General features: G+C 34.6%; 1 protein-coding gene across 2 annotated transcripts; it reads left to right on the top strand.

The window, feature by feature from the left end:
• Positions 1–7,193: 7,193 nt before the first annotated feature.
• Positions 7,194–12,594, top strand: LOC135585092 (probable magnesium transporter NIPA6). 2 transcript variants are annotated; one of them, XM_065083949.1, is made up of 10 exons: positions 7,194–7,533; positions 9,364–9,420; positions 9,532–9,622; positions 9,706–9,866; positions 9,974–10,101; positions 10,227–10,364; positions 11,290–11,382; positions 11,466–11,583; positions 12,161–12,266; positions 12,333–12,448. In XM_065083949.1, the coding sequence occupies exons 1-9, from the start codon at positions 7,410–7,412 to the stop codon at positions 12,250–12,252; spliced, it is 1,002 nt and encodes a 333-aa protein (XP_064940021.1). In that variant the 5' UTR covers positions 7,194–7,409; the 3' UTR covers positions 12,253–12,266; positions 12,333–12,448. The 2 variants fall into 2 exon arrangements, with proteins under 2 accessions (XP_064940021.1, XP_064940020.1); XM_065083948.1 differs by having other exon boundaries at positions 12,161–12,594.
• Positions 12,595–12,908: the final 314 nt, after the last annotated feature.

Below are 12,908 nucleotides of genomic sequence, written 5' to 3'. Positions count from 1 at the left end.
TATGTTCTTTAATACTTACCTGTCTCTTTATGTGATTGCAGGTTGATGGGATCCATAGGGGATAAGGTGAGATAGATCGAACTCGATTACATGAACGCACCTAATCGGAAAATATTTTTCGTATTCGGACATTATGAAAACATTATATATGAACTGATGAATTTTACAAAATAACACTTTTATCTTTTTTCTCTCTCTTCGCCTGCAGAGGATTGCATGGAGTTTGTAAACCGAGGTGGATTTGCTTTCCCTTCCCTCTTCGGTATGGGAGAAACCTGAGGGGGGTGGGGGGGGGGGGGGGGGGGGGCCGAGAGAGATGGAGAGAGAGAAAAAAGAAGAGAGGCATCGCCTCGCTTTCTTCCATCTTTCTGATTCGCCTTTTTCTCCGGCATCGAGGACACGGGAAAAAGGCTTCCTTTCTACGTCCCTCGAGTGGGTTCTCCTCTCCACGCCACGCAAACAACCCAATCGAAACCCTTTCCACAAAAGACAAGTAGAATCGGAGTCGCCTCCCAACCCACATTGTTCCGTCTCAATAAAGAAGGGGTCAAAAAGGGATCGGGCGCGACGTTTACTCCCTCACAACGTGAGACGGCCACGGAGGATGAGAAACTCGTCGGGTGGTCTCTTCGGTGCCGGGAGAGGAAGGCGGAATCCGCCGCGTGGGGTTGCGCGAGATAAAAACCTAACGAGCGTGAGTGGCGAATTGATTCCTCCGCTGAGGACGGTGGGAATCCCCTTTTTTGGAGCAATCGGTGGATCTCCGCCCACCAACGCCTGTAGTGGTGTGTGAGATGGAAACTCTGGAATCAGGAATGCTTCACCCACGCCGCCTCGACCTACCCACGACGGTGAAAGCACGGGGCCCGCGCTTGTGGGTCCGGACTCTCGCCAATCGTGAGGACGGTAAGGGTTATAGCTTCGAAAGAGCAGTACCGATAGTTTAGAATATGTCCAACTGGTGGGGTGACACAATAAAATAGGCAGTAATGGTCACAGAATTTATACCAGGAGGTGCAATTTATAAGCAATGAGTCCCACGGATTCCACGAGAAGACTTCGCCTGCTTGATTTCATCTCCTATAAAATTTCTGGAAAGAATCCTTACAAAACAAATGGTTTGTGCCTCGGAAATGTTGCATCCCAACAATTATTTGATCGGACATCTGTGCCGACAAGTGTCGATCGGGTGCGGTCTCGGTAGGTCAATGATTTTAAATTGAGTGACTGTAAATCATAAGTTATACTGAAAGGACTCATCGAAAGGGAGACCATATGCTGATGAGTGGGTTCCAGTAGCCATCACTCTTTTTGGTTTCATTTATCTTCTTTGCAATGGAAGGAAGAATACTCGCTTTTCCTGCAAATTATTATAGAAGTGGGAATGTTTCGAGCATTCGACCAAATGTTGAGATGCTCAAGTGGTCCCGTGGCAAAGTTTAGGAGAGGGTCAACGTCTGGAAGTAATTTGCCAATACTTTTTATTTTTTTATTTTTCTTTTTTTTTCTAGTAATGGGCTCGATACATCGATATGGGCCTGAAATGGATCGACAAATGGAAAGCCCACCTTTTTTTTTTATCCATATGAGGTGGAAAGTGGGAGGAGGATGAGAAAAAAGTTGATTATTGTATTAAATGATGTTTTAGGGATGGATTTCGTCGTATTATTATTGGGGGCACTTCATCGTTAAATTTGATCATTTATGGTTAGATTTTATTATCGATGAATGTTTTATGGTTAGATTTGATAGTGTTTCATGATGAAATTCTATCACATCATTGTCAAATGATTCTTCGTAGCCAAATTCGATCATGTCATCATTAAATGATGTTTTATGACTAAATATAGCTATATTATTTTCAAAGGATACTTTATGATCAAATTTACTCACATCGTCATTTATGATGTTTTATATTTGAGACTTGTCATTATGTGAGTCATGCGTGCAATTGATCATTATGATAAAAAGAGAGAATATTATTTCAAGCTTTTATGACTCATCTGAATAAGTTCTCCGACCATAACTAAAGGGAAGGTTTTAAGTAGGCATGAGATTCTTAGGCCCGATGTCTCTCGAGAGTAGTAACATTAAGAGTGGTATATGAACTATGTCCCTCTTGAACCAACAAGTGCCCCCCACCTAGCTCTTAGTATATGAACTATGTCGGGATGGATTCATGTGTAAAAGCTTTGGTTCAAGCTCGTGGGAGGGCTTTAGATCAACATAAGGGCTCATAGCGCACAATCATCCGAGGTACTTTCGCTATAAGTGATGTACTAGAATTTGGGGTTATACATCATTCATCGATGAAGAGATTGTATTAAAGACATAGTCCCTCCTTAGTGAGACGCACAAACATATAGTGATAATAAGATCTTGACACCTCGAATTTGATGTTACTCGACAGTTTCTTATATACCGGGCATCGCTTGATGATAGTGGTGCTAAAGTAAAACGTGATGGCTTGCCGTGATGACGATCTTACTCTGAGAGTAGGATTTTCTCTATAATAAAATGGCTAAGGTAAATTAGCATACAAGAGAGGTGCCTCAACTGCGAGCTCAATTGGAGGAGTCGGAACAAGGCAATGCCTTAGCAATAATGGAACTCTCGGAGCTACCACACCAACTTGAAGTGGAACGATCCCTTCCAATAAAGTCTGATCAGATAGGCACTATGTTATTAAGTGTTACTAGGTTACAATCAACAAATATCGACCTAACTCACAAGTGGAGGATCTAACCCAATGACTCCAAACTGAAGAAGCTCTCGTGCCCTAGTATCAAGTGGAGGATATCGTCAAGTGGAAAGCTTCTTTAAGATTCACTATGTGAATCACCTGATTAAGCTTCAACACATTTGATTATGGGTACCATATAACAATCTCTCCAGTTGTGCATGGACTTTAGAGCTTGATCAACCAAGTCAAGTTGGTTAACAACCTAGTGAGGATCGTCCAGAAGTTCCTAGTCTGATAAGTGAGGCAATTCTAACTATAGCTATTTAGGCTCCTATCAATGCTAGGGATGACATGGAAGTGGTGGAGGTCCCTAAATATGAGACCACTCCTATTGCATAAATTTGGTTGTCATCTTCCATATCTCCTTATAAACCTTGATTATTAACTTTATTATATATTATAATATTTTATGAACAATTTATTTGAGTGTTTAAGTCCTTTTGTTGAAAAATAGAATTATTTTGGTATATTTTAAAATAAATGATGATCGACACTTAATTTTTCATTTCATCTTGAATTTAGTTTTATATATTTTTAGAGAAATATTATAATATTTTATGTTTATTTATTATAATAATAATAATTAAAAAGGAGCAATATATAAATTAATTCAAAATTTATCAAATTAAATTATCAACTTTATTATATAACTAGATTTGGATTAATTTAAGAAAGTTTTGACTTATTTCAATATAAATGAATAAAAAATTTATTTTACACTGAACCTTGAATTTAGGTATAGTGCCCGAATCTCACAAACATTGAACTATAATTAGCATGCCAACTGAAGTACAAATAATATGTATATATTGCCCCCACTTAGTGATATGATTTGTGATATCTATACTTTATAGATATAATAAATGATATGCTCATGTTTTCAGCTTTTAAGATTGAAGTACATATATTTAAAAAAAATATTATTCTCCATGTCCTATGAAATATTGATTAAGTATACATAAGCATTAATGTTTACTTTAAGTATAACACAATAAGCCAAAGTATATTAGTAGATTTGAATATGAGATTAAGTTATGGTAATAAATATGCATATAGTGACTAGAATGACAATAAAATTTTAATCGATTTTAAGTGAATCTCAATGCTGGAATAAGTTAGACCATAATTAACATAAGAAATATGTATATGGATGATCATAAGCTACTTAGGTATATATGAAGTGGCATAGGATGATCAATGCTTATGTAGTTAGATCATAAGCAAGGTATGTATGAAGTAATGAAAAATTAAATGAAAGATGAGTGTTATAGTAAATGTTGAGATACATAAGTGAGTTTGAAGGATGAGTTTGGACTAAAAATATCATCTTTATCAAACCAAATTAAACTCAATTGAGGTTACTATAATATTAAAATTATATTCATAAAATAAATAAAAAAATTAAAATGAGACATAAAGGGATTGAACCCTATACGTTAAGGTAACCTCTTAATTATCTCTATCTTATTTTGACCTTATCATCTTTCCCATAACTCTTTTTCCCTTTTTTCAATCATTTTCTGGAGGTTAGGAAACCCTAGCTCTAAGAAAGATTGAAGTAAGAAAATTTTAATTCTTCCTTTGCTATATTTAGGGTTTTAGTTTTACAAATTACAAGCTGATTTTTTTAGCGAGTAACCTAGTCTTCAAATTAATATTTAATTTTTGAATATATTTTATATGATTCTCTTATAGTTGTAAGACCTTTAGTATGATCTTAATTTGAAATCGATGCATAGAGTTGTGATTGTCCTAATCTAAGGTAGTCAGAATCCCTTATTTTCTAAAAAATGATTTTATTCAAGTTAAATTGATCCTTTTAAGAATATAATTACGCTATGTACTTTTGATATATTTTCTATAAGATTTGAAATTGAGTGAATGCCACCTCTGTATACTAAAATATGAGGTTTATAAGTTTAGATAGTCTCAACCTAATTTCAATATAGCATAATAGGTGTTGATAGTTTAATTAGAAGTGTCATTTAGTTTTATATGTTTCCTAGTTTTTTATAATTTTTTAAAAAAATTCAAAATCATAACCTAGTGTGTATTTAAATTGAAATTTGGTGTGTATTTAGTTTTATATGTTTTCTAGTTTTCTATAAAATTTTATGACAATTCAAGATCATTTGATCAGTTAAAATAGTAAAATAAAATTTCTTCATATAATTATACAATGGTTTGATTGATACTAACTAATTCATTTATTTATAGAGTGAATGATTAAAAAAATTAGTGGTGAAATCTAAATGAATTTTCTGGCTGAGTATAGTATATTTTATAAGGAATTTTATAAAAAAAAATTATGAATTATTATAAAGTAATAATTTAAGAGGTAGGGTTCTTAATTAAGATATCTCATGACCCTATGCTTTTAATATGATGGGTATATCGCTCCTTAGCACACTCGATCATTAAAGAATATGGTTTTTTATTGACATCTTAATTTTTTAGTTCAATTATATAAGTATACGTTTAATTCACTATAAAATAATGATTGTATAAATTATTATATTCATAATATATTTTGAAAAGTATGTTTCGAATAATATGATTGTTATGAGTTGGCATGAGCTAAATGTAAATGTATATATTTTATAAGTATAAAATTATATGAATTATAATAAAAATAACATGTATTTATGCATATATGATGATGTGCGGTGCGAGAGTATGCGTCTCTTCTATGACATATAGTGTAGGAGTGCCCAAATATATTACAACACGATGTATGTAGATACTATGACATGTGGTGTAAGAGTGCACGTATTTATTATGACGTGCAATATGTGAGTACATGTATATATCATGACGTGAGCGATATGTGTACATATATATATTATAACGTGCGATACGAGAGTGCACGTATATATCATGACGTATAGTATGAGAAGACATATATATATTATGATGTGTAATATGATAATGCACATATATATTACGATAACTTGTAATATGAAAATAAATGTATATGTTATGATTTGGGATACAGAAGTTCAAAAATAATTTACTATGTTTCCTATATATACATACAAATGTTTAAATTATTTTGATGCATAATTTTATCTTTTTTTTTTGTACATATACTATATTGTAGGATCATCATAGGATGAGGTGTCAAACATTAAATATCTTATATCAAGAATTTTAAAATATTATATACATGATTTGAAGCATGCTCACCTAAATAAAATTATAAAGATGTATATTAACTGAGTAAGGATACCAGTACCCCATCTAAGTATTGAGTAGGGAAGTGAGCACGTGCAAGCTCATGCCAATGGAATGATGACCTATGGATATTTTGTTTGTATAAATTTTGAATATATTATGTTTATATTTTTTTTTGGTGAGATGTTATAATTAGGTATAGGTGTCAAAACACTATGTATAGAGGGAAGCCTTGTAAATTTTATTTAATAAATTAGTATGCTTTAAGTTTTAGATTATCTATTTTTAGTTATATTTTTTATTGATAGTAGTAATTAAAAATAAAAAATATGACATTCTACTTTAGTCATGTATGAGTGGAACTAGAATTAGTTTTATATGAGTGGAACTAGGAGTTTTAATCTCAATTTGTGTTAATTTATTATGAAAGAATAATAATAAATAATGATGATGTATAAAATTATTACCATGTCACCATAATCATAATAAATAACAAGAAATGACTTTGATAAGTCTATATTTCAATATAATATTTCTCCATAGAATTACCATGTTAATTATTGTTGAACCAAAATACTATAGCTCAATTCAAAACCATGGTAATCTGAGTTTTAGTTAATTCAAATCGTCACAAATCTTAACTATTAATTTTATCCTAAGTTCTAAGATTTAATAAAATAATTTGTATGAAAATTTGATTGATGTTGATGAAAATTAGGAGTCTTTTGATATATTTCAAAACATAAAAGATGATAAAAATATATTATTTTCTCCTTTATCATATATTTATGTTTATATATTTTAAAGTACCTTACAATATCAGTGGGCCCGCCTTTCCTGTTTCCGTTTTCTGCGCACCCGCTACCTCCACCCTGCTCTGTCTACCTGCTCTATTATTGGAGAAATTTATGGGACCCACAGAAGGCTCCATATTATTATCAAATTATCTAACTGGTGTTCCCGTCGAGTACGTCGTTGGTGTCATCCGTCATCGCTCACGTCTGTCCCTTCCAAAACAAAACGGACACAGAATTGATAATAGGAAGGGCAAGAAAGCAAGTCTATTAAAGTCTACCTAACATTCCTTCCACAAATAAATACCTTGAGTTGATTGGATTCGCTGCAGCCTACGATCCTCTCTGACCGGAGGCGGGCACGAAAACGGGTATGACGGGAAGGGTAGATAATTATTTCTATCTTTTCGAAAAGGAGAAGCCAAAACCGTCCTCCCGTCGCTGTCGAGCTCCGTCTCGAGGTCGCAGCGAAACAGCGAGTCCCAACAAAAGCTTGAGACACGGAAGACGACGGCCTCGGCTCTTCCCTTCCCTCCGTGTTTTCATTCAAATTTGGTGGTTTGCGTGGGAGAATTCCAGCTCCAGTAGCCCTGTTTGGTTTTGGCTTCCTATTTGGTTCCAATTCCGTGGTTTTCCTTGCCGATTAGAGAACCGAAGGAACAGGAAGAGGAGATAAGAGTTGGAAGTGACTGGCGAAGATGGGGGTTTCGGACAACACGAAAGGCTTCGCCTTGGCCGTCGTCTCGAGCGCCTTCATCGGATCCAGCTTTATACTGAAGAAGAAGGGGCTCAAGCGCGCCGGGAAATCCGGCACCCGCGCAGGTCAGATGAGAAATCCTAGATCTCTTCTCCCCTGCGTTTCGGATCTTTCGACTGATGTACTGTACATCTTGTTGAATGATGTGGTTTTTTTGTGTTCAGTGGCAGTCAAAGATTTGATATTCAGGTGCTTGATTACGTTTTAGAAGATATAGGTTCATGTTTCTGGGAGAGATCACCAGTTTGCTTAACATTCGACGCGGTTGTTAAGACAGACCCTTCCTTTGCTATTACGATGGATTTTGCGATATTAGTCCCATTCTCTAGTTAGATCTTGACGAGATGATCAATGTCTTTAAAAGCAAATCTAACAAATCTCAAGAACTGGCATTAGGCTTATGATTGAAACATGAGATCTTCATGGAATGTTTAAGCTAGCTTAAGCTCTAATACAACATTTGAAGAATTAAGTTCCTCTGTCCATCGTCATAGCGTAGCTACTAGCTACACTTATCTTTCAGACATGGGATCATACTCTTTTTTCAACCAGGTTAAATGAGTTGGGTATATATGCAACTCTTTTACACCTTTCTGGTACATTGATGGAGCTAACCGATTGGTTCTGCATGCTTGATAGTTGTAATTTCTCTAGTTCCTAGCACTAGCACTATACAATCTATTTTCATGAATATCCCCTCTCAACATTATTGTTTATTGACTCCTTTGATTGCCCCAAATTCCTGATATCCTGTTTTAGTGCCTATAAGCAATCAATATATATTTTTACCGATAAATATGGAAATGGGGTACAATTGCATCTCCTTCAACTACCACATAAAATCTGATGCTGCTACCTATTGTATTCTATACATTTTCATTAATTAAGGTAGTTTCTATCATTTGATACAACTACATCACCTTAACATAATTTAAAAAGGATGATGGTAATATATGCTTCTTTAAGTACAAGTCTGAATAAGTTCTGAATTTTTGTAATTATGTCTCCTTAACCTTCTTTCTAAAATCTGAGGCTGGTATGTGATTCCTTTCGGACAAGTATGAATAATATATATATTTTGTTATGCCGAAGACCTTCCATAGAAATGATTCTCGATCAATTCAGAGGGTTACTCGCTATGCCCTTATGCTTAATCTAGATATCAACTCTTTATCTAGATTTCTTTTTGTTTATGTGAGAATTTCTATAGGGTTAATCCCCGAGCCCTTATGCTTAAAGTTCAAACATAACGTAGATCTTCAAATCTGATGACTAGTTCCTTTAAAAAAAAAAAATTGGATGGTGATAGGAGTGGGTTTATTATGCGAGGGTCCTTTTTCGTAAATCTACTTTATCTTGGAGTTTGGTGTTATCATTGTATTATTAATGTTATAAGGACAGCTTAGTGAGTAGTAACTATACTGTTTATTTCCTAAATTTCTGAGGTCTTTTTTATGTTTGGAATTGTGTTCCCTAGCTTACCCATATGCATGGGGAAGTCCTTGGTGATGCTAAAGTAATACATAAGCAAAACAGAAAAGTAAAACAGCATTTGCTGCTGTATTTTTGTAACATTGGCCTCCTTGACTCATTAACTTTTGTATAGGGTGAGATAAGTCTGAAGCAGTAATTTGCTTTCCCTTTTTTGCTTCGAATCTAAGACATGGTTGATCTTCCATGTCAAAATTTTGAATTCTCCATAATACATAAGATAATTATACGTGTGGTAGGCTGGTAGCTTGTTAAACGTTTATCTTTCAGTTTCACAGTTCTCATTATGATATTTCAATAGGATAATCTACTAACATATTTCAATGATTCATATATCCCCTGTATATTTAAAGTTGCTTTCAAATAGTTTTATTTGTTTATTTATTTATTTATTCAAACTTCAGGAGTTGGCGGATATGCATATCTATTACAACCATTGTGGTGGGCTGGAATGATAACAAGTAAGCTACTTTTCTACAATCAAGGCATTCTCTTGGACAGTTTCTTAATTTCAACAGTACATACTGCTAGAGCAACAATGTTCCTGATGTCTGAAATTTCTTGACAAATAGTGCTTATCGGTGAAGTTGCAAACTTCGTGGCATATGTTTTTGCCCCGGCTGCTCTGGTGACCCCTCTTGGTGCATTAAGCATAATAGTCAGGTACTGTATAAATGTGTTCCTTTGCTCTATTAAGTTCGCTATGTTTTCATTACTTATGTTGATATCTTTGGTAAACTGTGCAGTTCTGTCTTGTCACACTTCATGCTGAAGGAACGCTTACAGAGAATGGGCATTTTGGGTTGCATATCCTGCATAGTTGGTTCTGTTGTTATCGTGATTCATGCACCTCGGGAACAATCTCCAAGTTCAGTGGTAGAAATATGGAAACTAGCAACTCAGCCTGGTATTAATGGAAATTAGTCCCCACTGACCCCTTGACTATTTCAGTTGTTATTTCTTTAGTCTGATGGGAACATATTATATTTTCTCCTAACATTTGTCTCTCTGCAGGTTTTTTAATTTATGCTGCAACTACATTGTCTTTTGTACTGGTGCTTGTCTTACACTTTGAACCCCGCTATGGACAGACAAATATATTAATTTACTTGGGCATCTGCTCTCTGATGGGCTCACTGACGGTAAAATGCTTCAAGCTCAAGAATGCACATACTTGAATTCATTATTTGAACTATATATGCTGGAAGATATTGTCATCTATTATGTCAACTTGTGATATCCTGAATTCCATGTTTGGCCTTTACAGGTTGTAAGCATAAAAGCCATTGGAATTGCAATCAAACTCACATTTCAGGGAATAAGTCAGGTTACTTATTACCAGACATGGTTGTTTGTCACAGTTGCACTTGTTTGTGTCATCTCTCAAATGAATTATCTAAACAAGGTTGGTAGAACATAAGCTTTATTGGAAACAGTTTATCCTTTGTGAAATCTCATTTAGTCATCTAACATGATTCACTTTTCACAATTATTGATAAAACTTCTCAACAATATCCCAACACTTGCAGTTTCATTCCTGTGGATGTCAGAGTTTTCATTTCAGCTGTTTCTTTTCAAAAGTAAATTGGTTGTTTTTAAACTTGTGCTTGCAAAATTTTAGTTCATATCTTCTACTTTTCTTCTTCGTTTGCATTATGAAATAGAAGCATAAGGTTTTTTTTTCCTTTTATCACATCAGATTTTTTGAATTGTTATAGTTGAATGCATGTTTTCAATCTAGCTAGTGATTTGTTAGGTGTTAGGCTTGACATACTTCTATTGCTTTATGTACCACCATGAACAGTTCTTCTTGAATGATGCTTTGCCCTTGTTGGCCAAAAAAACATTGTTAAGATGCTTCACATTTATTTGTCAATGAATAGATGAAAGGAACATGATTCCATCTTGCTGGATTCTTTGGTAACATCTTTTGGCCTATATGGATTACAATTTAATTTTTCTAGTCAAGTCTTTCCAAACAGCTGTACTTACAAGTTAAGCATCTCTCAAGTGGTTCTAGAGTTGTAAGGGTCTGACATGAGGTTAAATTTTCATCGATATCCTAGACCTAGTGGTGCTTATGGTTATCATGACTTTTCAATTTGATCAGGGAATACATCACCATATATGCAGTCTAGGTTTGCAAAGGCCTGGTAACTCTTGGATGTAATGTTCTGTGACAGAAGACAGTTGACCTGTTTTTGAGTTTCCATTAGTTGCCATGCATTCTATTTTCTTTAAACATCCATAAGCAAACATTACTACAGTGAAATTTTAGGAAGTATAGCATCTTTTATGATTTGCTAAAAGCTAAGTGTTTCTTCTTCCAGGCACTTGACACTTTTAACACAGCAATCGTATCCCCAATATACTATGTTATGTTCACTAGCCTTACAATAATTGCAAGTGCAATAATGTTCAAGGTATGCACACAATCATTTTATCTATCTACATATAAAACAGTGATTGTTAGTTCTCCTTCCTAAACCCTTAACTGCATTACCAGGACTGGTCTGGACAAAACAATAGTAGTATTGCTTCTGAACTGTGCGGGTTTATAACAGTTATTTCAGGGACTGTCTTGTTGCACACAACCAGAGAACAAGAAATGGCTCCTGCCACAGGTACGAACAACACTAGGAGAATTCAATTTGATTGTGCAACCTCTGTAAGATTCATGTCAAATATCTAGAAGGACTAGGATTAGGTTTTTCTCATGTCATTTAGCTTGGTGATCTTATCATTGGACTTGGATCATTACCCAAGTCCTAGCATCTTGGTATGTGCATTTTGAGAAGTCTATCTTGGCATGTCTTGTGAAAGTTTATTTGGAGTCTCCAGGTCTCTTTTACAGATTTATTTAGAGCTATAATTATCTTCCTTGACATAAAAGAGTATCCAGTTGAACTTCTCTCAATAAAATCAGCCTAGCCGCTGCAGAATTCTGTGCCATTAACAGTTCAAAATTCAAAGGTCCTATCTCATCATTTTGTTACAGAACTGTTCCTTCTATCTTTTTATGGTCTGATAGAGCAAACAGATCCAACGATATATTGTGTTATTTGGAGCTGGTCTGAAAAGCCTGTTTGAATTTTGGTTTTGGAGTAATTTAAGAAATATTGGTGTTTTCCTTTTAGGTGTTAACCACAAGAGAACTCTTAAAACATTCTAACCTTGCTTTGAATTGTCAATTGCACACAGCTACAATATCTTGGTATATTGGCAAGAGCACTGGTGATCATATGAAGACTATTGACGATGATCATTTTGTGATCTTGCAAAGTTCAGATTGATCAAATCCAGTGAGGTATAATCTGGGTTACACTAAGGAGGTATAATCGATCTTATGTCCAGAGATATTGTGTTTGTGCAGGATTGATGCATCCTATTCTTTATTGGGGGTTCAAGGTAACTGCTTTGGCAGCATTTGTTGATAGGCAGGATCTGTAAGTTTGGCTTAGAAGGGGACGGAGGGTAGGCAGCCAGTAGAGTTTATTTGAAAGCCATGTTGCTCGATGGCTTCTCCGTTGAAGTTGCAATCCATGTTGCCTCTTTCCTATGTAGATAAGAGCTCCTTTGCATTCTCGCATTGGACTGCTTAGTCCAATTGTTGTTTGTATTTTTTGTCTATTCACTTGAGCATGAAGAACTGCTAAGATCTGTAAGTTTTGTTCCACAAAACATATCGTGTCTTGAGTTATGGCATCACACGTATCAATGCAGTTCTTACACAAAAAACGTCATGTCTTGATTTGTGTCATCATATGTATCAATATAGTGTTTCCTGCAGGTGATGTAACATATGTGCTTGAAGAAGGGATTATCATAAGATATATTTCATAATCTAATCTGATGAGATAATTGATTTGTTAATTTTATTAAATATGAGTTATTTATTTAAAATATTTAAATTTAAGTTAATAATAATATATTTGATCTTTATAAATCA

The sequence above is a fragment of the Musa acuminata genome, chromosome BXJ1-9 (genome assembly GCF_036884655.1).
Source record: "Musa acuminata AAA Group cultivar baxijiao chromosome BXJ1-9, Cavendish_Baxijiao_AAA, whole genome shotgun sequence".
Taxonomy (NCBI): domain Eukaryota; kingdom Viridiplantae; phylum Streptophyta; class Magnoliopsida; order Zingiberales; family Musaceae; genus Musa; species Musa acuminata.
Note: the sequence above shows the minus strand (reverse complement) of the source record. Positions and strands in the feature narration are given on the sequence as shown.